This window comes from Rhineura floridana, chromosome 1, assembly GCF_030035675.1.
Source record: "Rhineura floridana isolate rRhiFlo1 chromosome 1, rRhiFlo1.hap2, whole genome shotgun sequence".
Classification (NCBI taxonomy): Eukaryota; Metazoa; Chordata; class Lepidosauria; order Squamata; family Rhineuridae; genus Rhineura; species Rhineura floridana.
In genome coordinates, this window is record NC_084480.1 from 315,165,571 (window position 1) to 315,192,705 (window position 27,135).

General features: G+C 47.0%; 1 protein-coding gene across 9 annotated transcripts in view; it reads right to left on the reverse strand.

Annotated features, from left to right (window-relative positions):
* Positions 1–3,484: 3,484 nt before the first annotated feature.
* The window catches only part of PTP4A3 (protein tyrosine phosphatase 4A3), a 149,602-nt gene continuing 125,951 nt past the window's right edge, over positions 3,485–27,135 (reverse strand). For all 9 annotated transcript variants that reach the window (XM_061607057.1, XM_061607053.1, XM_061607056.1 and 6 more), the window contains 4 exons: positions 18,425–18,555; positions 15,141–15,215; positions 11,188–11,301; positions 3,485–9,336 (listed from right to left, as the gene is read on the reverse strand). In XM_061607057.1, the coding sequence (XP_061463041.1) occupies positions 9,330–9,336; positions 11,188–11,301; positions 15,141–15,215; positions 18,425–18,555 (327 nt within the window). In that variant the 3' untranslated portion in view covers positions 3,485–9,329. The remainder of the gene's footprint in view (positions 9,337–11,187; positions 11,302–15,140; positions 15,216–18,424; positions 18,556–27,135) is intronic.

Here is a 27,135-nt window from a genome sequence, read left to right on the forward strand (position 1 = left end):
ACGCTTACCCAATGTGAAAAGTTGCAGCTAAAGTGAATTTTGCAGGAAAGGTGTTGGATACAATAATCTTGTTTAGTAGTGTAAGGCCCACACAGCAGAACAAAGCTAAGAGCAAAAGGCACGCCCAGAGATTTCAATGATGTCTGTCCACATTCCAGCCCTCAGCCAGGCTTGCCAAACAGGTGGGCATTATCATCTGGGAAAATCAAGCGATGCCAACAGCAAGGCAAACTCTGGTTAGCCACAAATGTGTTCAAGCTGGCGCATGCAGTCCACAGCTGCTTAACATACCTGCCTTGCAGCCTACCTGGCACAGAGAGGAACTATCCTGTGTACATGTTAGGAGCCCTAGTGTAACAATGACCTACATTTTAGAAGGATGCATGGCCTGGGAGAGAGTCTCAGTCATTCCAGTCATAAATATAATATCCAGAGCAGGAACACAGCTATTTTATTATTATTATTATTTATTTATTATTATTGTTATTGTTATTATTGTTTATTGTATGCTCTTTACCCAGAAGTCCCAGGGTTTAAAACAGGGGTTCTATGAGATCTCAAGGGAACCCCAGTCAGTAATCTGGCTGCTGAATTTGGACCAACTGAAGTTTCTGAGTCCTTTTCAAGGGCAGGCCCACATAGAGTGCATTGCAACAATCCAGTCTGGAAATTACCACAGCATGGAGAACTGTGGCCAAGTCATCTCTGTCCAAAAGGGTCTGAAAGTGGCGAACCAGCCGGAGCGGAAAAAAGGCACTCCTAGCCACTGAGGCCGCCTGAGCCTCCAGTCACAATGTCGGATCCAGGGGTAACCCCAAGCTGCAGACCCCCTCCTTTAAGGGGAGTGCAATCCTATCCAGAACAGGCCGTCTTCCCACCACCCAGTCATGAGAACTCTGGACACATAACACATATGTCTTCTCAGGACTTAGCCTCAATTTATTGGCTACTACTCAGTATAGATTCACAGTCATGATTTTTTTTAAAGGAACCAAACACACAAAGACCACATTCACATCATACATCTATTCCACTAGAAACAGTCATAGCTTCCCCCAAAGGATGCTGGGAAGTATAGCGGATGAAGGGTACAATTTCAGAGATCCCTAGGAAGGGGAATTGATTGTTACACCATTCTGGGAATTGTAACTCTGTGAAGAGAACAGGGGTCTCCTAACAACTCTCAGCACCTTTCATAAACTACACTTCCCAGCATTCTTTAGGGGAAGCCATGACTGTTACAAGTGGAATAATAAATGCATGGTGTGAATGTGGCCAAACTGTCACTTTCAACAACTAGACATCTTAATTGCACCCTGTTCTGGGGGCAACCAATGGCTGAGGTGCTTCTTCACATGTGTGATTGTGAACTTGCCCTCCCTTAAAAGGTTTGAGTCACTTCTATTCCTATTCCACCTGAGCTTTCACAACATATTTAAGCTAGTATTTCTCCAAGCCCCCCAAATGCTGGTCCTGAATATACTCAAGGGCAATCACCATTGAGAGCAACTTTGTTGTTGTTGTTATGTGCCTTCAGGTCGACTATGACTTATGGCGACCCTATGAATCAGTGACCTCCAAGAGCATCTGTTGTGAACCACCCTATTCAGATCTTGTAAGTTCAGGTCTGGGGCTTCCTTTATGGAATCAATCCATCTCTTGTTTGGTCTTCCTCTTTTTCTACTCCCTTCTGTTTTTCCCAGTATTGTCTTTTCTAGTGAATCATGTCTTCTCATGATGTGTCCAAAGTATGATAACCTCAGTTTCATCATTTTAGCTTCTAGTGATAGTTCTGGTTTAATTTGTTCTGACACCCAATTATTTGTCTTTTTCGCAGGCCATGGTATGTGCAGCTTTCCTCCAACACCAATTTCAAATGAGTTTATTTTTCTTACCCGCTTTTTCACTGTCCAACTTTCACATCCATACATACGAGATTGGGAATTGTTATGGCCTTCAAGTCGATTATGACTTATGGTGACCCTATGAATCAGTGACCTCCAATTGCATGGTCTGAATGATCCTGATTTTAGCGTTCAGTGATACATCTTTGCATTTGAGGGCCTTTTCTAGTTCTCATAGCTGCCCTCCCGTCCTAGCTTTCTTCTGGTTTATTGACTATTGTCTCTATTTTGGGTTGGTTGGTGCAATTTCACTTTCCTGGCTTTTCACACAACAGCGGTGGCTGTGCCTTTGAAACATGCGGCACTGCCTTAAACCGAGTCAGACCATTGACCAACTGAGTTTAATATTGTTGACACTGACCAGCAGCGGATCTCCAGGATTCTAGGTGGTGGATCTTTCCCAGCCCTATCTGCCAGCATAGAAGCTGATCCGGGTCAAGTGCTTGCAGAATTGGGTGCTGGTAGGAACAGCTTGGCAGAACAAAGCATCATACAGAAAATGGCAATCCCAAAACAAGCTCACTAGCTGAGGTCTCACTCAGAGACCTGGAGTCATGTATAAGAAGGCAGGCAGGCAGGCAGGGAAAAGGAGATATGGGGGATCAATGGTTTTGCCTAGGAGTAGTGGCAGCTGGTAGCTCCATGTCAGTGGGGCAGTGGAATCCACTCCAGGTTTTAGGGCAGTGGAATCCGCTCCAGGTTTTAGTCTGAACTTTGGACTAAAACCTTGGAGCCGATTATACTGCCCTACTGAGCCACCAGCTGCCACTGCCTAGGAGTGGTGTCATGTTACAAATATATGTGTGTGTGTGTGTGTACACATTCTTTCCCCTACATTCTGGAGCTGGAAATGGCCTAGCACTAGAACAGACCGGCAGGCATCACTGTACCTGCCAATACCTCCTATGACACCTGCAAAAGGTCTCAGTAAATATTCCCTCCCCCCCCCAAAAAAATCCTAGACTTGTCACATTTGAATGTATTTTCTATAAACATGAACTTTATTCGGATACCTAATTCAGCAATTTGGATGGCATATATTGATCTGTATGTGTAAATTAAGATGGATGTACTGCTGAGTTTTTTTTATTTTCCTCCCCTCCCTTAATAAATTTGCAATTTTAAAAAAGTCAATTAAAATAAACAAAGAGACTGTTTAACTCTTTTGGCTTGCACTGATTTGGCTTCTCCTATACTGAACTGAATGTCAGGATTGGACATCCATCCTCCCATCAGTTCTGAATTAAAGAGAGAAGCAAGAGTTGCATCAGCTAGTATGTGTTATGCTACACTGCCAGAGAAGCCATTTTGTGTTATGCCACACCCCTGTGGCAGCCATTTTGTGACTGGCACTCACGGAGCCTTCTCAACATTCCAAACCCGCCCAGTGGCTCCAAAAAGGCTGGAGACCCCTACACAAGAAGCAGCAGTCTATAAACCACCAACCGCAAGAGTTCAAGTCTCATTGGCTTGGACAGGCCTTGGACTGTGATTGTTTTAACTGAAAGCTTCTGATCAATGAACACATCCCCGATCATCCCAGGCAAAGGTAAAATAAATAAATCCACTGCCACACAGTCTCATACAAAACAGTGAAGCCTTTTTATTAAGTTTTCCTTTGTCGTCGTGGTTTGAGGCAAAAAAACCCCACACCTTTAGTACACTTTTAAGGAAATCTCTCACAACTCAAAAAAGTGATTACTAAAAAAAGGCATTAACAATTTCACAAAGGACTTGAGGGGAAAAAAAACAAAAAAAAATTTTTTTTAAAGGTTATAAAGTGTCAAGATTCTAGACCTCATTGGCATATGCCAAAAGTGATGTTTGCCCGATATAAAAGCACTGGGTATAGTAATAAAACAACAATAATTTAGCTATGGCTCAGAGGGGAAAAAACAAATACCCCAACATCTTCATCTACAACAGCCTTCCCCAACTTGGCGCTCTCTAGACATTTTGGAATACTTGTGCTGGCTGGGGCTGATGGGAGTTGTAGTCCAAAACATCTGGAGGGCACCAGGTTGGGGGGGAAGGCCAATCTATGACCTACTAAGATCGTGCATGGAGTTAAAAGAAGACACGTAAAATCCTGTTGCTGAAGAAATCAGAAGGAAACCCAGTGTTTCTTTTGGAAAACACTTTTTAAATGAAAGAACCCCCCCCCCAACACTAAACATGAAACTAAAGCCAGGCATTTGAAAACATAGTAGTGGCCCCTCCCTTTCAAGACTACACCAGGGACTAGAAGCAATTCTCACTTAAAACTTCGTTAGTGATTTCACTGATGCTTAATTCACTCATCTGCAGCAGGGGTGTGGGAACTCTTTCTCCACGGTGCCCCCCCCCCGAGACCATCTGTGGGCAGGAGCCACCGGCATGGCTCCACCCCAGACCACTGTTGGCTCTGCTGCTAGCTTGGTGGGGCAATGTTCAAATGGCAGGTGCCATGCCATTGCCACCCCACCCCCCATAACCGCAACAGTCCAAGGGAGGTGGAGGAAAAAGCCAAGGCAGAGGAGATGCGAAATGGGCATGAGGTCTGGTTGGCAACAAGGAGTGGGGATCGTTCCCATTTTCCCCTGCCACGCTCATCACCTTCCTCTTCCTCTCTTCCAAGAGCCACTTTTGATGTTCTAAAGACGCCACTGGGGGCACGGTTGCTCAAGCCCACTGTACTGCACTTTCAATGTAATTTAAATTTCTTTAAAAAAAATCACATAGGAGGAAACGTGCAAATTCCTTTTGGAAAATTACATGAAGGGCGCAACAAAGAGCATTTGATACCTTCTGCTACGGCTGTGCTGGGGTGGAGTGATGAAACTCAAAACCCTACACTTAAGCTCCACCCCGTTACTACCGAGATGTCATTGAACATAAAATGTCATTTAATTGTAATTTTTGTTTTAGTAGTCAGGAAACCCAAAGAACATCACCCATAATACTAATATTGCACGGTTGCTGCTCTTGTTTTACAACGTGCAAATTCACGTTCTTGGAGATTATAATGGGCCATACCAAACCAGAACCAAGGAGGACTTTCAAATTCTCACAGTCTGGGCTTCAACGCACAGTGGCTTGAGAACGGCAGAGGAACATGATCACTTTTGCTTTACAATAGTTGAGAAAGAAAGGCATCCATCCACACACACACACAAAACACAGAGGCATTGCAATTTTTGTTTTTATACATTTTTCCTTCCTGCTAAAGGATGCACACAAGCTTTTATTTTATTTAAATTCAAGATTTCCACACTATAAGGCTATTAAAAATGCTGGTATGTCCATGTCTGACTGAGCAGTGTTCTGAAGTAATGTCTGAAGACATTTCATGTGCTATGATTTATTTTCTTTTGAAAAGATCTAAAGATAATTTTGCAAAAGGTGCACGGTCGAGGGAAGAACATCACGTTTGGAAAGGACCTTTTAAAAAAAGTTGGAGTTTGTGCCTTTTGAGGAATATTCCTGGAGCACAAGGAAGAACTTTTTCCTGCCTGTTTTGCCTTCAACCCTTGCGCTTGGTCAGCTCAAATGATAATGCTTATCCCAGATGACGGGATGGGGGGATGGAGGAGAGGGGGGCAGTATCGTTCCCAGACGCTAATCCAAGGATCTGGAACAAGCAGAGTGGCCAGGCTCTATCATAAAGCTGGTATCTCTGTGTGACTTCACAGGTATGAAGTCACTGACTAGGGATGCACCAAGGAATGTGTTTCCTGAAAGATCCCCTCAATGTACAGGCTGGCAGTGAAAGACATAAGTAGACCCATTGCTTCTCTCTTTGGAAGAGGTGGCGGCCGGGGTGGCTCCATGTCAGTGGAATCCGTTCCAGGTTTTAGTCTGAACTTTTCAGGAGCTTTCCAAGGTGCCAAACCCTTAAAAATTCAGACTAACCGCCAGAGTGGATTCCACTGCCCCACTGATATGGAACCACCAGCGGCCACAGCTTGGAAGTGACAACTGCACGCAACATTTTTTAAAAAAATAAAATTGGCAGGACCAGCAGCAGGATGAAGATGCTTTGGGGCCACAACCCCCTTCTGGACCAATCAATCCAATCCCTACATTGTACCGCTGGAGCCTGAGAAAGAGAATATGCAACTTTTAAGTGCTTCACCACAAGGATGGGGAGACAATCTCAGCACATAGAAAATATGTCAGGAGAGGCACCGAGGCCGAGTCCTCTTCTCCCTGACATGCTAGCTATCTAAATGCAAGGAGCCCTTGTGTGTAAAAGCTTTCCAACACTGCAATCTCCCAGCCGACAGCCTGAAATGGTACAGTCCTGGAAAATGGTACAATTCTGGTTCTGCAAGGTGCATAACTAGCCCCAATTCTGCCACAGTTCCAGTTTAGTGGCAACACTAATTTGCTTTTAGTGCTGTGATCTAGCTGAGTTGTTAATTTGATTTGATGATGTCCATTTGGTTTGGGTAGAAGAACTTCGAATCTCACTGGGCCAACCCAGAGAACCAGCCTGCCTGCCGCCATCACTTCATTTATCAAATCACGCCTTTGCAGGCTGAACACTTCCCCTCCACCTCTTAACCCGTTGGGTACATACTCGAGCTCTCAGTACAGGAAATTACACACACCCACGCACTAAAGCTCATTAGGACTGCACATTTATAGTCAACCGAAAGGAAGCCATTTAAAAATAAAAGCCAGGGTATGTGAACTTTTGCTTCAAGGTGTTAAAAACACAACTGAAACTTTTGCTATAAAAAAAGACAGAGGAAAGCACTGATTCCCACTGCATCTATTCCATAGCTATGGGATATCTGTGGGCTGTGTGTCTCAGATCGGGGCAACTTCACCTTCACCGCACGAATACCAAGGTTTACAGACAACAGACGCAACCTCAACATATATTGCCAAACGTTAAGCTCTTTGATTCACTCTCGGGCACTTCAGTTCACACACTCACAATGATCACTTCTGCCAGACAGTTCTACATGCAAGTGAGTCGTGTGTGCCTCCATTTTAGCTGCACGCATGCAAGCGATACCTGTTTTAGGTAACAATCATGCACAAGGCGGGCTTTGAAGTCTTTCCCCACAGCTGTTCTGATGCAACAGCGACACAGTAAAGACACCACAAGTAGCCATTTTGCAGCAGGGAAACTTGTGGAACCACCAAGTATCCAAACTAGGTTGACATGGTATATCCTAGGGGGGGAAAAAAAACCCTTTCCACTCATGACTTTAAGAATCCAGGATAAACTGGTCACCCACGCCAGAAAAAAGGGATGGGGCTTCACTGTGTCAAAACAGAACCTCACTAGAAGGAAAGCCTGCAAAGGTCTGAGCATTCTTGTTCACATCTGCATTCTTCTGCCTAGGCACATATTAAGAACGCAGAGGAAGACATAACCAGAGATGTGATCACACTGCAATTCCACGGGAACCCAGGGGGGAAAAGCATGCAGAATGTGGTACACAGAACTCCACTCCCTGCAAATCTCAGCTCCCACTTTTGAAAGGAAAACAAAAGCAGATTTCTAGATCTTCGGACCTTGGAGAAAGTATTTGGGCAACGCCCGCTGGGATCACAGAAAGCCTGAAGAATTTCAGGATTTGAAAGTGGAGCTTTGACATACAAAGTCCTCCACACAGGACTAGAAAAACCAGAATCAGGCAAGGTGGACAGAATTCCTACACACACCCCTTCTTGGCATATATTGTGGACTGATTTGCAGAAGAATTACTACTATTTTTTTTTAGCATGAAGTGCACATAACTCGGGTCCTCTTTCAGGTGGGAGGTGGCTGTTGGGTAAGAAACGTGAGGAGGAGGACCTGGCCACTGGCAGGCATGTTTCAGAGTTGTACCGCCGTGAGAAAGTAGCCGAGTTCAAGAAAGTGCAAGGTAGCCTGGAAGTGCCCTTCTCCTGCCAAGGAAGGGCATCTAGTGCCAGGAGGCCTGAGCCAGACTGGACATGCAGCAGGGTGGTGGACAGAAGATTCACTCAATCGGCATCTCCACGCCACAAACCTCCGCTCCTTAAAGGAGCAGAAGGATCACCTCGGACCGAAGAATAAGCCAAATTCGTCTTCTCTGTTCTGCAGACCAAGAGCGGTTCAAGATGATAATTTCAGTCTTGGCTTCCAGAGTAGAGAATAGAAATGTGAAGCCCTGGAAGAAAAATGGGGGGGGAAATGTGGTTGTCCCCCCCCCCGTTTGTTTCTGAAAAATTAAAAAAAAAAAACAGAAAGAAAATGAATGGCTCCCCCCCCCCCCAAATTTTTGTTTGTTTTTCCTGGGCCTTCACTTCTCTAGTAGCGAGAGACAGAAAAAGACAATGCCAAATATCCAGAGAGCGGCGTGCTTTCTCACAGGGAAAGAAGCTAAGCAGATGGGACAGTTCACAAGGTAACACATTTGTGGTAAGCAAGTCCTCAAGCATTCTGCCCTTCCCGCCCATCAAGAAACCACAGAGGCTGAGGTCCTGAGGCTGGGAACAGGCCGCACGTGAGGGATGGGTCTTCAAAAGGGGTGACTAAAGCCGGCTCCCAATAATACACTCGAGGCTGCAGTGAGACACATGGAAAGCGAATGAAGGGACCCTGCTGGAGAGGACAAGATTGCCTGCCAGCCCAAAGTAAAGAAAGGCAGATTCAGCGCCAAGTCCTGGCCTCCGCTGCAGCGCTTTGACAAGCAAGACAGCATGGCCAGAAGGAACAGCTGCAGCCAGGTGCTAGGCAGTGTTGGAAACTTCTATTTTTTTTCGGGGGGGGGGGGGAAGAGGACGATGGGAAGGGCATCCTTACTCATTCCAGGAGTCCTCTCCTCTAAAATGCCTTGTTTTTACAAGAGGCAAAAGATACCAACTCTTCTACCAGGAAGAAGGCTTTACCTCCCACTCTGGCACGTTCCAGAGTTCAATGAGAACGAGGCCACAGTGCAATGGCAGGGAGCATGCCTTGCATGTAGGCGGTCCCAGATTCAATATCTGGAATCTCAAATTAAGTGGCGCAGGTGGCAAGCGATGGGGAAGAATTGTGGCCTCGGGAGCCCCGACCAGTCATGAACAGCAATTCTCTGGCTAGGTAAAAGAAGGGCCGGATTGTGTAGAAATCACTTTCCTGCTGTTCAACAGGGGTGGGCTGCTTGGCCTTCTCCCCCATCCTTCCCAGGTGGGCTTCTCCCAAAGGAAGCTTGATAAGGTCTGTACAGGTCACTGCAGCTGTTTACCTAACCCACACAGCCTGTTGCAAAACGGGGAAATGGTCATGGGCCCAGTTAATGTTCCAGACAGGAACTGCACAATTTAGCTTTGTAAAGACATCACCACCAGTAATATCTTGTGCATTTAATAAGAATATTAATAAAAAGTTAAGCAGTAATACACAAGGTGTAGCTCAGGTGCTCTTGGAAAGAGAAAAACTGCATCATGGCGAAGGCGTTTTTAGCGTCTCAGGTAGAGTCTTTACAACCTATGAAGAGTCAGAGAAGATGTATTAGCCTGCCTTCTCCTGGGACAAGCTGTGCCTCTGTTTCCCAAGACGGGCTCTCCAAGGTCCCAGGATCTCCCCGGGGGCTAAAGCAGGCAGCAAAATCCAATCACTTCTTCATTTTGTCTTTCCCTTGAGTTGGGATCTCCTCCAACCTTCCCCTAACTCTGCAAGGAACGGCTGCAAGGCATAGGAGCAATTCTTTGTCCATAGCCTAATTGCAGCGGTCCCTGGAGTAGCACATCCTTAATAACCCCCCAAAACAGGACGTGTTACTGCAGCAGCCTTTAGTGCCCTCCAGATGTTTTGGACTACAACTCCCATCAGCCCCAGCCGGTGTACCCATTTAAAAGCATCAGATGTGAACATGTGGGGGGCTGGGGGGGCGACCCTCAAGCAAACACTCTTCCACAAGCCAGTATTTCTCTCGAGCCTGTTCAGGCAGCAGCTTCCCTGATGCTTGGGCAGGACTGTTCCTACCCATGACACTCTCAAGGGAAATGCACGAAGATGGTCGTGCAAATTGTGCACAGCTGTGTGCCCGTAGGGAGCCTAGGATTTTCCAGGTGCCAATGGTGGGAATCAAAACAAGTTGTGCAACTGCAGATTTGCAAATCAAGCATCGCTCCATGCACCCGACAGCTTTCTTTCTCTGTCCCACACCTCTTTCCAATTTTGCTAAGCCAAATTCCAAACGTTCCCGAACCCCTCTGTTCTCAGCCCAAAGGCCATTTTACTAGCTCCCCCCCTCAAACCCCCCTCTTTCTTTCACACACAGGTAAGCCACATCCTTGCAAAAGGCATTCAACACCAGTATGCCCTTTCCAGCTAGGGGCAGGCTGAAATGTGAAGAGACAAAACCGCAGTTTCCAAACACACACACAGAATTTAGAGAGCCAAAGGGACAAAATCTCACAAAGTGGAACTGCAATACCTTTGACAGACCCAAAAAGAGTTATTTTTCCTGATGCGCACAGAAAATAAACATCACTGATAACTCTCCAAATGGGAGCGAGGGAAAAAACCTTCACGGATTTAGTTCAAAGATCACCCAGCGAGACTACAGAACTATCTATCAAGAGGGTAGACACTAACCAAACATGGCACATTGCACCCCAGAAGCCAACTGATCCCATCCCTCAGCGCAGACAGCTCACCCTCTGATCCACTAGGCCGGCGAAACCTGTGGTCCATCAAGTCAAACACAACCTACTCTCAGCAAACGGTCTAGGAGGGACAAATGCATTTGGGGTGTGTGTGTCACGATGGGTTGGCAAGCCATCTTCCATGGCCAAAAGACTGCTTGTCGCCTTGGTGAGTCAAGTCCCACAGGCTTCAGAGAGAGTGAGGCTAGTCACTGGCAAGGTCCGTATCTGAGCGGCAACAAGTCCATTCCACCCAAAGCAATCTCAGGCTAACGCTGTTCAGATCTGCCCCTGCCTGAAAGTGAGCTTGGATGGGGGGCAGTGCGGGGCCCAACTAGAGACCTGCCAACCTTACTGTGCTGACGTCAGCAACAAGGAACAAAAGCACTATTGCATTGTGGTTTGGCATCACTGCAAAGAACTCTTTGCGATTGTTTTGGGGTAGGGGAGAGGGGTGAGAGAAAGAAAAACAGATTTTTTTAGAGGCCAGAACTCAGCCACCTTTCCTCTTAAGTTAAGCTCTGAGTGCTGACCAGATACGGTGAAACTTAAAACAGGATCCTGCTGGCTGGGAAAAGTTGTGGTGCCAAGGCTGGCGGCAGCTTCAGAAGTCAAGCCCTGTGTGCATGTGTGTGTGGTGTCTCTCTGTGTGTGTGTGTTTTGGCAAGAGGCTTATTATTGAGATTACATGATGCAGCATTTGTTCTTGTGGTTCTGAGGATCCTTGAACCGGAGCCGCTGTTTCGGCCGGTACTTCTCCAGGTATGTCAGCTGCTTGCTGTTGATTGCTCCTCGGCGTTTCCTGGCAAGAGAGCAACAGAGGAGAAAAATTAAAAAATAAAAGAAGATTAGCAGACTTATCGAAAACCCTTGCAAATGCAAGGGTTAAAACCCCCCACACACAGTGCTTTTGCTAGCTTGTTGACCTTGAGGAAACCCTTCGCGCAAGGTCCTGACTCTCAGGAAACTCCTGCATGCTGTAGAGGATTCTTGGCCCTTTTCTAACTCACTGCCTTCATTTCCACCTTGAATGAATGCAGAATGTGCTCTAGCAGTGGTTCCAAAAACATTTCCCCCCATGGATCACTTGAAAACTGCTGATGGTCTTGGCAGAGCACTTAAAAAGCCGGTTGTAGCAATTGTGCTGTGCTAGATGCGGTATTATTTTTAATTGAATTTTTATTGCTTTTTTTGTTTCTTGTATTTTATTCCATTTTACCAGGGCCACACTTGCTTAGCTTCTGCAGCAAAACCAGGGCTGTGGAGTCGTAGTTGTAGTCGTGAGCAATTTTGGGTGGAGTCGGAGTTGGTAGAAATGTACCGACTCTGACTTCGACTCCTTCATAAATGGCAAATGTATATTAACTAGTAATAACAATTTTACTGTAGTAAAATGGTAGCACAAGGCATTTCATCACCACCACGTGAATCCAGAGCTTGGGAAAGTTACTTTTTTGAACTACAACTCCCATCAGCCCCAGGGATTGGGCTCGTCGGAGTTGTACTTCAAAAAAGTAACTTTTCCAAGCTCTGGATTCACGTGGTGGTGATGAAATGCCTTGTGCTACCATTTTACTACAGTAAATTTGTTATTACTAGTTAATATACATTTGCCATTTATGAAGGAGTTGGACAGTAGAAAAATAGAGGAGAAGGTCTGGCGTACCGACTCCACAGCCCTGAGCAAAACTGTGCCATGTGCCTTCCAAATCATCAACAAGGGGTGGGCTCTACTCCCCAAACGCGGCAATAAAAACCTCCAAACTGCAGGGGCCATTCACCGCAGTGAAAATGGGCTGTAGCTCAGCGGCAGAGCATCTGCTTTAAGTGCAGAAGGTCCGACCTTCAATCCCTGGCAGTGCCAGATTGGGCTGGGGGAAAAATCCCTGCCGGAAATCTTGGAGAGACACTGCCAGTCAGTGTAGACAATATTGAGCTAGGTGGGCAGTGTGGTCCATATAAAGCAGCTTCCTATGTCCCATGGACTACAAACCTTCCTCTACAGAGCAACACAGAGATGGACGGAAAGATTCTTATCAATGCAACTGATTAGTATGTACTCTAGCTTCCAAGTAGATCCAGCTGTTTGAACCCAACAATCTGCCTTGTTCCAGAGGTCAGACTATTTGTCATCCGGCCCAATGCTACCTTTTGACTGGTGATGCCTCTCCAGGGTCTGAGGCACAAAAGGACCTTTCTCCATCATCTGCCGCTGGCTACTTTTAAACTGGAGATACTGGGGTTGAACCTGGGACCTTCTGCATCCTAAGCAGGCACCACTGAATTAGATCCAAGTTTCCTAGTTTGGAGCTAGGCCCTGGGCTGAACACACATCGTCTTTGGCAGATCTTATTGTGAATCTTTTCATGGCCAGATGAAACAGCAGGCAGCACAGGTCTTGATTAAGGGGATCTCAAAGGGGCCACATAGGAGAGGGGGCATAGCTGAGCATTAATGCTTAGCTTGCAGACCGTCCGATCTTCAGTCTCTAGCAACTCCGACAAAAAGGGCTGGAACCCAAAGAGGGTCTCCAATGAGGCTGAAGGAGTGCCGAATCGATGGATTCAAAGGGCCATCTAAGGCGCACAGGCTCCAACAGAAGAAAATCTCTCTCTGCTAGCTCAAGTTACACGTTCCGAGCCTGAGCAGCAGAGATCCTCCGCTTCCTTTGAGGGAGACTACTGGGAGAGGGCCGGGGTGTGGTCCCAGCTCAATTCCAGATGCAGGAGGGTGGGGTTGAGAAGCAATCCCCGATGCTTTTGGCCCACTCCCCACGGCCCTTCCGATCTGTGTGGGGCCTCTGCCAAGAGCACAGGGGAGACAGAACAATCTCCGCTTCTGTGGTCTAAGCGGAGCGTGCTAAGGAAATTAGAGGGGGGATTGAGAGCAGGATGCACGGCCGCAGCCGGCAACAAGGGCCAGCCCCAAGGAAGGGCACACCCAGCTATTATAGTGGAAGCCGGACTATGCAGCCAGATGGACCATAATCCTCGGCTGCTCCAAGCGGCCAGTGTTCACTGGATTTCCCCCAAGGGTTCATCTTAGTCCTTCCCTAACCCTAGATGATTTGCTGGTAGGGTAATAATGCCCCATTCCAATCACAAACCCTCTAAACATGAGGCAGGGATGCCCTAGACAGAAGAATGAAGGGCCTTAGCTTAGCGACAGAGCATCTGTTTTGCATGCAGAAGGTCGCAGGTTCAATCCCCAGCATCTGCAGGTAAGGCTGAGAAAGACTCCTGCCTGAAACCCTGGAGAGCAACTGCCAATCAGCGCAGACAGCACTGAGTTAAATGGATCAGTCTGACTTGGTATAAGGCACCGTCATGTTCCTATGATGGTGCCACTTCAGCAAGATCCCAGCAGTGGTATTGTCTTGCTGCCTAGTGTTGACTCATGGCTTGCACTTCACAGGTAGCAGATTAAAGGCAGCAGATCTGACTGTCCAGGCTGTACCACTACAGAGCCCAAGAGCTGGTTTATAGGGCTGAATTCTCTTGCATATAAAGCAAACCAACCCGTGTACAAAAGGCAAGCATAACAGTGAGGAGGCCAGGCTAGACCCTTTGCTCCAACGTGCAAGCTTTCATGATGTAGGGCTTCTGTTGTTGTTGTATAGAAGGATCATTCATGTCCTGTGAGGCTCCAATTATAAATATGAAGTGGTATAGTCCAGATACAGGTTTGTCACCTCTGTGGCCACAGGACTAGGATAGGACCAAAAGTGAAATAATCTGCAGCATGGTTGAGAGGGGCTTGTTGAAGATAGAGGGAGAAAGCTGAATGGGTTCCTATAATGGAAGCCTGGCCCCCAAAGTCAATAGAGGGAGAAAGCTGAATGGGTTCCTATAATGGAAGCCTGGTCCCCAAAGTCAATCAATTTAGTCTGGCAACATCCAAGAAAATATCTATCCATTACCCTGTTGATCGCTACGGAAGACCGAGGCTGGGTTCCAAAAGGTGGACTCTTAAGTCGTGGAAGTGCCCAGCAATGTTTTATGAAGTGCTTCATTTGCAGCATTTTGGGATGGGGGCAAGGAGGCTACTGTTCAAGCTCAAAGTCTCCTTGGGGCACAGAGTCAGCGGCACAGGCCTTTGCTCCCTGTTGTGGTCAGGATCCAACAGCTCTGTCCACATAAATGCTTAGCACATGTTCTGATTAATTCAGCTGAACTGAGGCAGGAGTTCAAGAGAAGTTTAGGAGTTTGAAAACAGAGGACCATATTCAATTAAATCATGCTAGAGGAAGCCAGCACAAGGATTCCTGCTAGCGCAATTGGACTTCTCCCTGCAAGCATGCCCTCCCCAAATCTGCTCCAGAGGGTCGGGGGATGGACGAGAGGGGAGATCGTTCCATTGGGCAAGCAGAAATGCTTGGGCTGACAGAATGATCTCCTTAGCACTATGTCGAATACAATCCAAAATATGCAAACAAGCTGCATTGTTGCCATTTTCGATGGTTTCCCCCCCCCCCGTCATTTGGCCGCAAGGTTCTTGCTACGAAGGGAGTTTTGCCTCTTCCATAGCAACCATTTATTCCTCTGTGGCATGTCAGGCAGCGGCTCCACGGAAAAGCCTGCCTGGGAAGAGCAGGCCATTAATCTACATCTTTGCAGCCGGCTCAGAGGTTTGGGCACTTACTGTCTAATGAACTGAATAGCATCTTCGTATTTCATCCCGCTCTCAATCAGGGCCAGCGCGACAAGAACAGGAGCCCTAGAAAGGAAGAGCGAGAAGATTAAGTTGGCAAATCGGACACTCTTTCCTCCTCTCTCATGAGAAAGAAAGGATTGGTCCTGGAGAATAGAGACGAGGCATTTTGGGGGTGGGGAGACACAATACTACATTCATACCTGCAGTAAAGATAATTAAAAAAAGAATTCCCTTGCTAGAGCATCTAGATATTTTCACCTGGCTACAAACCCTGCACAGCTGTTGATAACTGCACTGGTGGCAACTCCACCTGGAAGCCTAGTTCTCTCTCTAGCCCCAGGGTGGGGAAACCTCAGGAGTTGGGGACCAAGTGTGGCCATCTAGGCCTTCCTTATCTGCCCATTGGGACTCTTCCTAAACCACACCCCCTCTACCCAGGCCACAACCCTCACTGGCCTTGTTTTCCCACCCTCCCACTGTTTTTGCCAGGCTCAAATGTGTCCTTGGACTCTGCTCATGCCTCTGGCTTCCTGGGTAGAGGACAGAAAGGGCTGTGTGAGTGTGTGTAGAAGCTACCCTACTGTGCAAAGGCAACATTTACATTTATCGCTCTGCCCACTCTTGCCTTGGACATATGGCCCCCAAAAGTTTGCCCAGAAGAGAACGTGGCCCTCAGCAAAAATAAGTAAATAAATTCCCCGTCTGTGGCTCCCAAACTCCCCCCCCCCCGCGGACTACTTGGAAATTGCTGAGGGTCTTGGCGGACCACTTAATTATTTTTCTGCCTGTTGTAGCAATTGAAATGTGCTGTGCTCGAAGGTGGATGACTTTTCATTGTATTGTTATTCCTTTTATTTCTTATCTATTGTATTTTATCGCATTACAATCTGAATTCCATAGAATTCCATAGCAGTAAATATACAATTAAAAATATGTATGAATATTTAAGGCAATGGATGTCCCATCTCCCATCCTCAACCACAAACATGCCATGGACCGCCTCAATGAAGTTCACAGACTATTGGCGGTCTGCAGAGCACGGTTTGGGGACCCCCGGCCTAGCCCTTATGACTGCAACAAAGAACCTAAATCCACACAGGCAAGAGACAAATTCATTCTTTCATCCAATGTACATCCCACCCTTCCTCCCAGAAGGATATACGCACGCACAAAACCACTCAACCCATTACAGCGGCATGTGGGAATGGCGTCTGTGGGAAAAGTACTTCCTTTGAGCCAGTGCCAGGATGATGAGAACATTCCAGCTGCAGGTTTCATTTTTGTGAAGGGTGTTTCTAGGCAGGCAAACCTTCTGCTATCAGTGAGCGTCAAGTCATTCTGGGGCTGTTGCTTACTCCTTCTGGGGCCAAAAGGACTCGCTCCCTCCTTTCCTGCCAACTATCTAACGGAGCTGCTCTTCTGGAATCCGTACTGTTGATGTGCGTTTTCACCTCGCTTGAGAGGCTATGCGAGCTTCTTACATGCCAACGCAGACGCTACAGCAATGTCCAAGGGAAAGGCGTGTTACCATTCCCCCACCGGGTTTCTCATTTATTTATTTATTATTTGATTTATATCCCGCCCTTCCTTCCCGAAGGAGCCCAGGGCGGCAGTTTCTCGGATCACACCTCGATCCCATGCTGGCCCCCAACAGCTATATGGGCCAAATATCCCGCATGAACCTGCCCAACTGCAATTACGACTGGGGTAGGGAGGTAGCTCAGTGGTAGAGCATCTGCCTTGGATGCAGAAAGTCCCAGCTTCAACGCCTGGTACATCCAGGTAAGGCTGGGAATATCCCCAGTGTGAAGCCCTGGAGATCTGCTGCCAATCAGTGCAGATAGTACTAAGCTAGATGGACCAATGGTATGACTCAGTATAAGGCAGCTTCCTGTGCTTGCCCTCCGAGGCACCCTTCACAGAGGTAAGATGGGTGGCGACTGGATATGGGGCCTTCTCATAGGAAGCTTCCATATACCAAGTCAGACCCTTGGTCCATCTTATTTAGTATTGCCTACACTGACTGGCAGTAGCTCTCCAAGATTTTCAGACAGGGATCTTCCCCAGCTCTATCTTCTGCATGCAAACCAGATGCTCAACCACTGAGCCTTCCCTTTTCAGTGTTGGCGTCCATCTTTGTGTTCCATAAGATGCTTGCCAGGTGCCACGAGCATCATTCGATGGTTGACAGGTGAAGAGATGCATTAGTTGCCAGGGAACTGTGTGCCCAGGTGTCGCCTCTGGGTCATACTGTGGGAGGAGACACAGTTCATGCCTTGCATGCAGACGGTCTGGGGCTCCATCTCTGCTGCTCCCAATGAAAAGGAATAGAACCCAATGGGGTCAACCAATGAAGCTAAAGGAAGGAGAGCTGAATCGATGGATTCAAAGGGCCAGCTACGATGCACAGACGCCAAAGCCCTCTTTGCCAGTCCTGGTTAGATGTTCTGAGAACATGCAGCAGAACTCCTTGGCTGCTCTATGGTGTCTCCAGTGAAAAGAACCAGAACTCAACGGATTCATCCTATGAAGCTGAATGGAGGGGGATTCAGGGCAGACCAAGAGGAAGGACTTTGGCACACAGGTAAAGGATGGAATGCTCTCCCACCAGTGGTGGCTACCAACTTGGACGCCTGGAAATGGTGGTTAGACAAGCTCATGGAGGGCAAGGCTATCACTTGCTACTAGCCATGACGGCTTGCATTGGCCCGCTTGCATTCAGGGTGCTGGTTTTAACCTATAAAGCCTTACAAGGCTTGGGACCACAATACCTGATGGAACGCCTCTCCCGACATGAACCCACCCACTACGCTCCACATCCAAGGCCCTCCTCCGGATGCCTACTCCTAGGAAAGCTGGGAGACTGGCAACAAGGGGCAGGGCCTTCTCAGTGGTGGCCCCCAAATTATGGAATGATTTCCCTGACGAGGTGTGCCTGGCGCCAACACTGTTATCTTTTTGGCGCCAGGTCAAGACTTTCCTCTTCTCCCAGGCATTTTAGCATGTGTTTTTAAATTGCTTTTAAAAAAAATTCAATTGTGTTTTTAAATTTGTATATTTGTTTTTAATGTTTTTAATTGTTGTAAACTGCCCAGAGAGCTTCGGCTATGGGGCGGTATATAAATGTAATAAATAATAAATAAGTAAAACCTCCAGCGACTGAGGCAGTATGCTCCTGAATGTGGGCTAGAAGGACCACTGGCCTGACTCAGCACAAGGGGAGCTTTATTATGTCCACAGGCTTCTTTGAGAGCAGGGGAGCCCCCGCTTACCGTCCCAGGCCAGCCACGCAATGGACAGCCACGCAGCATCCCGGGTCTTCACAGAACTTTGTCTTCAGCAGGTTGAGCCAGTCATCCACAATCTTGGTGGGTGGCGGAGCTCCATCATCAAACGGCCAGTCCTAAAGGGAAGGGGAGAATGAAAGAGAGAGAGAGAACGTGCCATGTTTACTTTCAGAGTCCCACTACAATTACTGCTGCTAAAAGGCTGAGGCAGCGATTCACCCACCAGCCTTCTGGGGTACATCATTTTTTAATGCATGGCTTCCTTTACACATTGTGTGGGAGGGGTGGGGAATGCGCAGCTCAAGGGGTGCATGCGGCCCCTCTGCCCTTTCGCATGTGGGTGGGTGGAAGAAAAATATTAATACCGTAGGAGCAAGACACAGAGGAAGGAAAAAATATCAGTTCAGCTCTCTGGCAAGAGCAATCTGTGCTTCTCCCAGAAGAGGAGAGAGCACCAAGGAGCTGGCAGAGAGAGAAAGAGTGGGTCCCTGTCTAATTTTGGCTCTCAGCTTCAGCCATCGCCAACATGCATCCTCCCCCGAAAGATTGCCCCTGAGGGAATGCAGACCTCAACAGAAAAAAAGGGCTCCTCATCCTTGAAGAACAGCAGGGGTCACCCATGTGGCACCCGCAGGTCCACATGCCCACAGCGGCCTTCCGTGGCGCCCACAGGGTCTCATCTCCCCAATGGAATTAGGCTTGAATGAGGCATTCTTTTGTAGCCAATATAATAACTTGCAGTATGTACTTGGTTGCGGTGTGCATTTGTGCTGCCCACACTGTGACAATTTCTCTGGTTTACAGATGTGACAATGGATGGGAAAAGGTTGGTGATCCCTGATGTAGAACATGGTATAGCTGAGACAGGAAGTCTGGGACTTCTTCTCTGTTTCACTTGTGTTTTTCTTAAAGATGACACTACAAGGGCCTAGTGGATCAGACCAAGGGGGCCATCAAGTCCAGCTTCCCGTTTCCAACAGTGAATGGCCAAATGATTCTGGGATGTTTAGGAGCAGTGTGTGAAGATAGCACCCCTACCTCTCCTTTGGTACCCAGAGAACTGGTATTCAGAGGCATCCTGCCTGTGAGCATTAAATTTCCATTTGACAATTGTGGCTACCCACCGCCGACAGAACTTCATGAATCAGTCCAGTCCTCTTTTTTGAAGCCAGCTAGACCAGTGGCCATTATTTATTTATTTATTAAATTTATACCCTGCCTTATGGCAAAAAGGCCCTCAATTTGGCCCTATTAGCCAAATAGGGTGGTGGCGACTTCTGTAAGTTAAATTACATGTTGTATGAAGAAGTTCTTTTTATTGCATGTCCCGAAACTATTCCCTTTAAACTTCCTTAGGTGACCCCAAGCTCCAGCAGTAACGGGGCAGAGAAGCACTGATCTCTGCCCACTTTTTCCATACTGGGCCTGACTGTATCAATTTCTATCATCTCCCAACCCCCTTTAGTTGCTCTTCTTCTGAACTTAAAAGGCCTCAGTCATTAAAGCAAGGCTGGAGAACCTGTGGCCCTCCAATGCACCATATATTTATAAAGTGGCACGGAATGCCTTCTACCATCTTCGCTTGGTAGCCCAGCTACGTCCCTATCTGGACGGTGATGACCTCACCTCTGTTGTTCATGCTCTGGTAACTTCTAGATTGGACTACTGCAATGTGCTCTACGTTGGGCTGCCCTTGAAGATAATTTGGAAACTACAGCTAGTCCAGAATTCAGCGGCCAGACTGTTGACGCGGACCAGTAGGTCCGCTCATATAACACCTGTTCTGGCTCGTCTGCACTGGCTTCCTATTTGTTTCCGGGCTAGATTCAAAGTGCTGGTTTTGACCTATAAAGCCTTACACGGCATGGGACCGCAATACCTGGTGGGACGCCTCTCCCAATATGAACCTACCCGTACACTGCGCTCAACATCTAAGGCCCTCCTCCGAGTGCCATCTCATCGAGAAGCTCGGAGGGTGGTGACCAGATCTAGGGCCTTTTCGGTGGTGGCCCCTGAATTGCGGAATAGTCTCCCTGATGAGGTGCGCCTGGCGCCGACGCTGCTATCCTTTCGGCGTCAGGTGAAAACCTTTTTATACTCCCAGGCATTTTAAAGTGTATTTTAATCTGTTTTTACAGTGTATTCCTAATTGTATTTACTAGTGTTATATTATGATGTTGTTTGGTTTTTGTTGTTGTTTGTCTGTTTTTGCCTTTTATATTTATTGAAGTTATATATTGAGCTGTTACTTTTTTGTACACCGCCCAGAGAGCCGTTAGGCTTAGGGCGGTATATAAATTAAATTAAATTAATTAAATAAATAAATAAAGTGACTTTGCCCCTCCAAATGGAACCTGGGAGTTACGGCACCTTTCTCTCCTCTCCAGCCATCCGCCCTCCCCGTACCAGTAGGGCAGGGTTTTTTTTGCGTATCTTTGTGGGAATTCACCCCTAGGAGATGTAGTGAAGGCCACCAACTTGGATGGCTTGAAAAGAGGACTGGGCAAATTCATGGAGGATTTGGCTATCAATTGCTACTAGCCACAATGGCTATTTCCCCGCTCCACTGTCAGAACGCGTATACCTCTGAATACCTGTTGCTGGGAATCACAAATGGAGAGAGCGCTGTTGTACTCAGGTCCTGGTTATGGGCTCCCCTGAGGCGTCTGGTTGGCCACCGTGAGAACAGGATGCTGGACTAGATGGGCCACCGGCTTGATCCAGTAGCTGGGGCTCGTCTGTTCTTAAGCATTCTCTGAAAATATGTGTGCAAAGTTGCCACACTGGTTGCATAATAATGCAAATAATACAGTTCTGCAGCCAGATCATACAAGACGGTAAACTAACTGGGCATTCCCTGATTGTAAATCACCACAAACATTGCGAGTCCTACATGAATGCACCACCACCGTTGCCACTACTTCTTCTAAACCTGCCCCCCCCCACAGAAACACGCACAGCCCAGTTGCAAACTGGCAAGCTCTTCAGTGCATTCTACCAGTCACAGACCCCACTGTGATGCAGTTTAAGCTACGTAAGATTTGAATCACACACAAAACTCCATCTCAGCTTGTGTGTGAGAGAGAGAATGAACCCAGCCTCTGGGTCAAGCCAGCTGTAAGAACCACAGCTCAGTGGTACAGTGCTTGCTTTCTATGCAGAAGGTCCAAAGTGCATCTGCAGGGCAAGCGTGGATTGTCCCTGTCTAAAACCCTGAAGAGCCCCTTCAGCTTAAGGGTAGACAATACTGAGCTAGATGCACTAGGAATCTGATTCTTAAGTTCCTAAAAAAAGCATAAGGGGCCCAGTTCAGCAAGCCCATTTATATAACTGTGAATTGTCTACACTGTCTGGTAGAAGCTCTCCGGGATTTCAGCCAAGAGCCTTTCCCTGCAAAATGCAGACAAGTGCTGCAGCTCAGTGGTAGACCATTTGCTTTGCATGGAGAAGGTCCCAGGTTCAACCCCCAGCATCTCTAGGGTGGTGTGGGAAAGACTCCCATCTGAAACCTTGACGAGCTGCTGCCAGTCAGAGTAGACAAAGCTGAGCTAGATGAGTCTGTTATAAGGATGTTTCCTGTGTTGCAATGTGTTAATACTACAGCATGGAATAAATGCACCAGTATCTGCACATTTTCTTTTTGCCGTGCAACTCCTGCACTGGGGCCACCGACAAGTTCCACGGTTGACAAAGGATTGCAACCTGGATTGATTTCTCCCCTCCAAAAACAAGAGCATACAAAGGCCTTCTGCACCATAAATGGCAATTTATTCTTGAATAAACGCTGATGCAGTGGTTAGCAGCGGAACCCACAATCCCAAAGATTGGATAGGAAAGAGAATGGAAGGGATTGTCTCTGGACCCAGCCAAGCCTGGAGAAGGACTTTCCTCGGGCTGGTGATAAATCTGTGTTTGTGCGTAATTGGCGAGGCACAGACCCAAGGAGGAGGTTTACAGATGCATCTCATAAATAGTTCATTTCTAGGACAGGGTCCATCTTCTCCTGGCTACAGAAACCTGAACTGCATGTTGGGCTCGGGGCTGCTGTTAACAGTTCAAGAAAGTCTTCAGCAAAGACCCCAAGGAAGTGAAGCCTTGCTTAGCTTGCCAGTTATGCTCAAGTGGTGAGGAGGGCGTGAAAGCCCCGCAAAGGGGTGGGGAGAGAAAGAGAGAGAGAGAGACGGATTGATTTCTCTTTCGAGCTGAGAAACAGCATCTTGCAAACAGACTTTCTCTCAGAGCTCCAATTTTGTGCACAGTGAAAAAATGTTTGTAAGCTGGCCGGCATCCAGGGGCTGACAGCGAGGCAGCCCTTCACAAGCCATCCATTCAGAACAGGTTGAGGAGGGAAGGGAAGAGGCCAACATCACCAACCAACCACCCCCTCCCTGATCCTTTCCAAGGAAAAGGCTATCCAAGGTAAATGGGACAGTTGGTTTCAAGCTCGAAACCACAAACTCTGATGAAGGCAGATAAGGAGAAACCACAATATTGCCTTGTCCAACTTGAAACGAGAGCCACGTGGGACAAAGCAATCCCCACTGGCACCCGCACAAAGCAGAAACAGAGCCAGTGGCATTGAAGTTTGCTTTAGTTTTGTCTTTTTTTTGGGGGGGGGAGGCCGGATGTTAAAAGGGTGAGCAAGGAGAGGAGAAAGGGGGCTGATCCTGAAAGGAGAAAAATGCTTTAATTTGGATTCCTGCATCGAGCGGGGGGTTGGACTCAATGGCCTTTTAGGCCCTTTCCAATTCTATGACTGTATGAGCTCCTGGGTTGCAAAATTTCACTTGTCACAATGGGCAAGCATCAGCTGCCCCAGTTCCCCACCCCCTTCTCAGCCTGGGATGTCGGGCAAGGGTTGTCTCTGCTGTTGAGCTGTGCTTGGGAGGCACTTTTAGCACTTTGGGATGCACCGCACAACAGTGTGTGTGTGTGTGGGGCATCTCCCTGCCCCTCCTGAACTCTATGTGTATGATGACATGACTTGGGGGAGTCCCAGCCTTCCTCCAGAGCCTGCATCTAGGGAGGGAGAGGGGAAGGGATTGTCCCTAACCACACCCTGATCTTTGGAGGCCACTGCAGCACTGCCAAAGCTCAATGTGATGTCGGAGGCAAGACAAGGCCTCAGTTACCAAGGCCACATTTGGGGAAGAGATGCTTGTCCGGGCTTCAAAGGGGGTTTCTGGGTGTTTAATAGGTTGTCACACTGGGATTTTTTGGGGCTGGGGGCACACGTGCAAACTGGAGAAACTGTAGTGGACACCACACATGCTGCAAGCATGCAAACTATTGGGTTACAACAGAATGCTTCTCCCAACCCCAATTTCAGCAGTGTGTGTGTGTGTGTGTGAGTGAGTGAGTGAGAGAGAGAGAGAGAGAGAGAGAGAGGGAGAGAGAGAGAGAGAGAGAGAGAGAGAGAATGACCCAGTGGTTGCCAGGGAAGACCTCTGAGGGCACATAGGCACTCATGGGCACCACAATGGCAACTCCTGAGTTACTGACTGCCAGCCATCAGGATTAGCCAGGTGTTTTTGCAAGTGGGTGCAATTTTGCAAATGCACCTAAAGGAGGGAAAGGGGGGGTCAGGTATGTGAAAGATGATTCTTTCATCCTTTCAGCCATCCCAATAGTTGATGACCCACGCTTCCTGGAAATCTTGACTTGAACCCAGGATCAACACTTGCTAATATGTGATGCAGGGGAGGGGGTAGGAATCTCTTTATCATGCAGCTTCTATAACAATGCAAATATTTACTTAAATCAGGAGCGGGGACCCTGCATCCCTCCAGATGGTGCTGGACTCCAAACTCCCAACAACCCCTTCTAGAGATGACGGGAGTTGTAGTCCAGCCACATCTGGGGGTCCATGGGTAATCCAGCCAGTAAGAAGGGGGCCCCTAAGTATGTTCCCCTGCAAAGTAAACAGAAGTTAGATTCAAATTCTTTCCTGGTGGCCACTTCTGGCACTTGAGATGTGAACTGTTATAGAGACAGACTGCAGGCACAGACACGCTACGCCAAGTATTTTGTATTTTGATCATCTGCTCCCAGGTGCAAAACGAACTGCAAGAAGCTGTCCTTGGAATCAATGGCCACCCCCTGATTCTCCTCCAAGTCCTAATCCCGACTGCAGATATAAATGGGGGATGGGAAGGGACACAGCTCAGTGAGCGACAAAGTGAGCTGTGTCAAGCTATTGAACAATTAATATGTTTTTAAATAATGTTTTTAACCCTTTTAAAAAGTTTTTTTAATGTTTTTAACGTTGTTTTGTTTTAATGTATTTTAAGATCTGTTTTGTTTTAATGTATTTTAAGATCTGTTTTTATGATGTTTTAATGTGTTTTTAGCGCTTTGTTTGCCGCCCTGAGCTCCTGCTGGGAGGAAGGGCAGGATACAAATTAAATAATAATAAATAATAATAATAAATAGTTATTCTATAGCTGCAACCCTTCTGAAGCAGGTCTCTCAGTCACCTACTTCTGGGGCTGCGTGCCCAGGCTGCAATCCTCAGGAGCATAAAAAGTGCATCATGCAAAGAATTACAGGTTATTCTTAATTATTTCTAGAAGTGTTTGAAAGCTACAAGATGCAGTCCTAAAATCAACTTAGAAGGGGCTCAGCTTTCTCTTAAAAATAATAATTACAAGTTTCCAGCCCGTATGACTGTGAAGATATGCTTGAAACTACATGGGCAATGCCTCCTGAAATCAAGCAAGTCAGAAATGATTGAATAAGATTTCAGGGTGGTGGAGGTGGAACAAAGGCTTCAGTGCTGTATATAGCTCTTCACCCTTCCCTAAGACCAATCAAACTAGTATTTTGCAGAAGTTAGCAGAAAAGAGAAATTAAGCAAAATCATGTAACATATACAGGGCACAGAATCCAGGTGTTTGGGGAGCACAAGTTAAATTGTTTAAGCATAGAGCAGATATACCTCTGCCGATTCCTGAACGCTACTCTGACTCTAAAACCTCTCCAGACTTACTCTCCAGATGCGAAGGTCAGCATAAACAAATCCTGGAAAAATGCAGAAAACCCAAGCCCCACCCCACCCCCCCGAGAAAAAAATCTGTAATTTGGGGGAAGACTGGGAAAGAACACGCCAAACTCCTATGAAATGTTTTCTTTTTCGAAGTAGCAGAAATGCTTTTTTAAGACAAGATTTTGCTGGCTGAGAATGTTGACGTACACAGCATTCAAATCCAAGATGTGCTGCTGCACCTAGAGGGTACTTCTCTTTATGAGAGGAGCACAGAGAACCTTTGCTTTCTTATGAACTGCTGCTTGTTGTCTTTGGGCAACATCTGGCCCGGTTTGGAGACACTAGAAGCAAGCATCCTACCTCTGCTGTCCTTTTCACCTGGCACCTTCCTTGTGACCAGACTTTTCATTTCTCCCCACAAAGGAAGAAGAGCCGTAGGTCAGTGGGCAGAGCATCTGCTTTGCATGCAGAAGGTCCCAGGTTCAATCCTTGCCATCTCCAAGAAAGTCTGGGAGAGACTCTTGCCTGAAAGCTTGGGAGAGTTGCTGCCAGTCAGTGTAGACAATACTGAACTCAGTATAAGGGCTGCTTCTTATGTTCTTATGACTATGCATGTTTGCAGGCGGGTAAGCTCCACTGATCAGACTGGGTCTTATTTATTTATTTAATTTATTTATCATTTGATTTATATCCCGCCCTTCCTCCCAGCAGGAGTAAAAGTGCATGGGACTGCTCTGTAAGTTTCATAAACGTGTCACATAGTACGATCCTATATGCTAAGTTATAAACAGGGCTGTGGAGTCGGAAGCAATTTTGGGTGGAGTCGGAGTCGGTAGAAATGTACCGACTCCGGCTTCAAAATAAATTTTGATTGACAAATTTTTTAAAATATAAATTCAAAATGTCAAAGAAGCTTCCCATGAAGTCAGCTGTAGTTGAGCATTTCACCATAACTTAAGATGGAAAACATTTTGTGTGTCAGTGTATGACACAGGACCCAGATGAAGACAAATGCTGTGATGCCAAGACCAGCGCATATTCAGGCAGCGATAAAAATGCTCCTATGAGAGCTTCCAATTTAAAAAGACATTTACCGCCCTTTCCAGGGCTGTGGAGTTGGAAGCAATTTTGGGTGGAGTCGGAGTTGGAGTCAGAGTCAGACAGTAGAAAAATAGAGGAGTCACAGTCGAAGGTTTGGCGTACTGACTCTCTGGTTATAAACAATACATTTTAATGTTGTCAATGCAGTAAAGTAAGTTTTGGTTTGAAAAGACAGTAAGTACTGCTTATGCTTAAATTTCCCCCAAAATTTACTTTTCCACTGGGGGAAAAAGGTCCTCCCCCTCTGCCATGGCTTGAAGATTTCCTGAAATTTTACATCTCTATCCATCCCCCTCCTCCAAACTTTTATCCTAGGACTGACATGGATTCAGTTCATCCAGAAATACTACTGTGTCAGCAGTGATTTCCCCCTAAAACACACATACAAGACTGGAAGAACCACAGACTTAACCCACGTGGCACAGCCACCAAACAACCAATGTGGCTAATCATCCAGATGCCCAAAAATTTGAAATGTGTAGTTCTTAGGACACTCAACACTGGTAAGGAAAGCTCAGTATTTATGCAAGACATTGGGCCCCTCCCGATTGATTTCCCCCCCCAGGTGTATTCTTCAATGTATCACTGATGCAGTAACAGCGCATTAGTG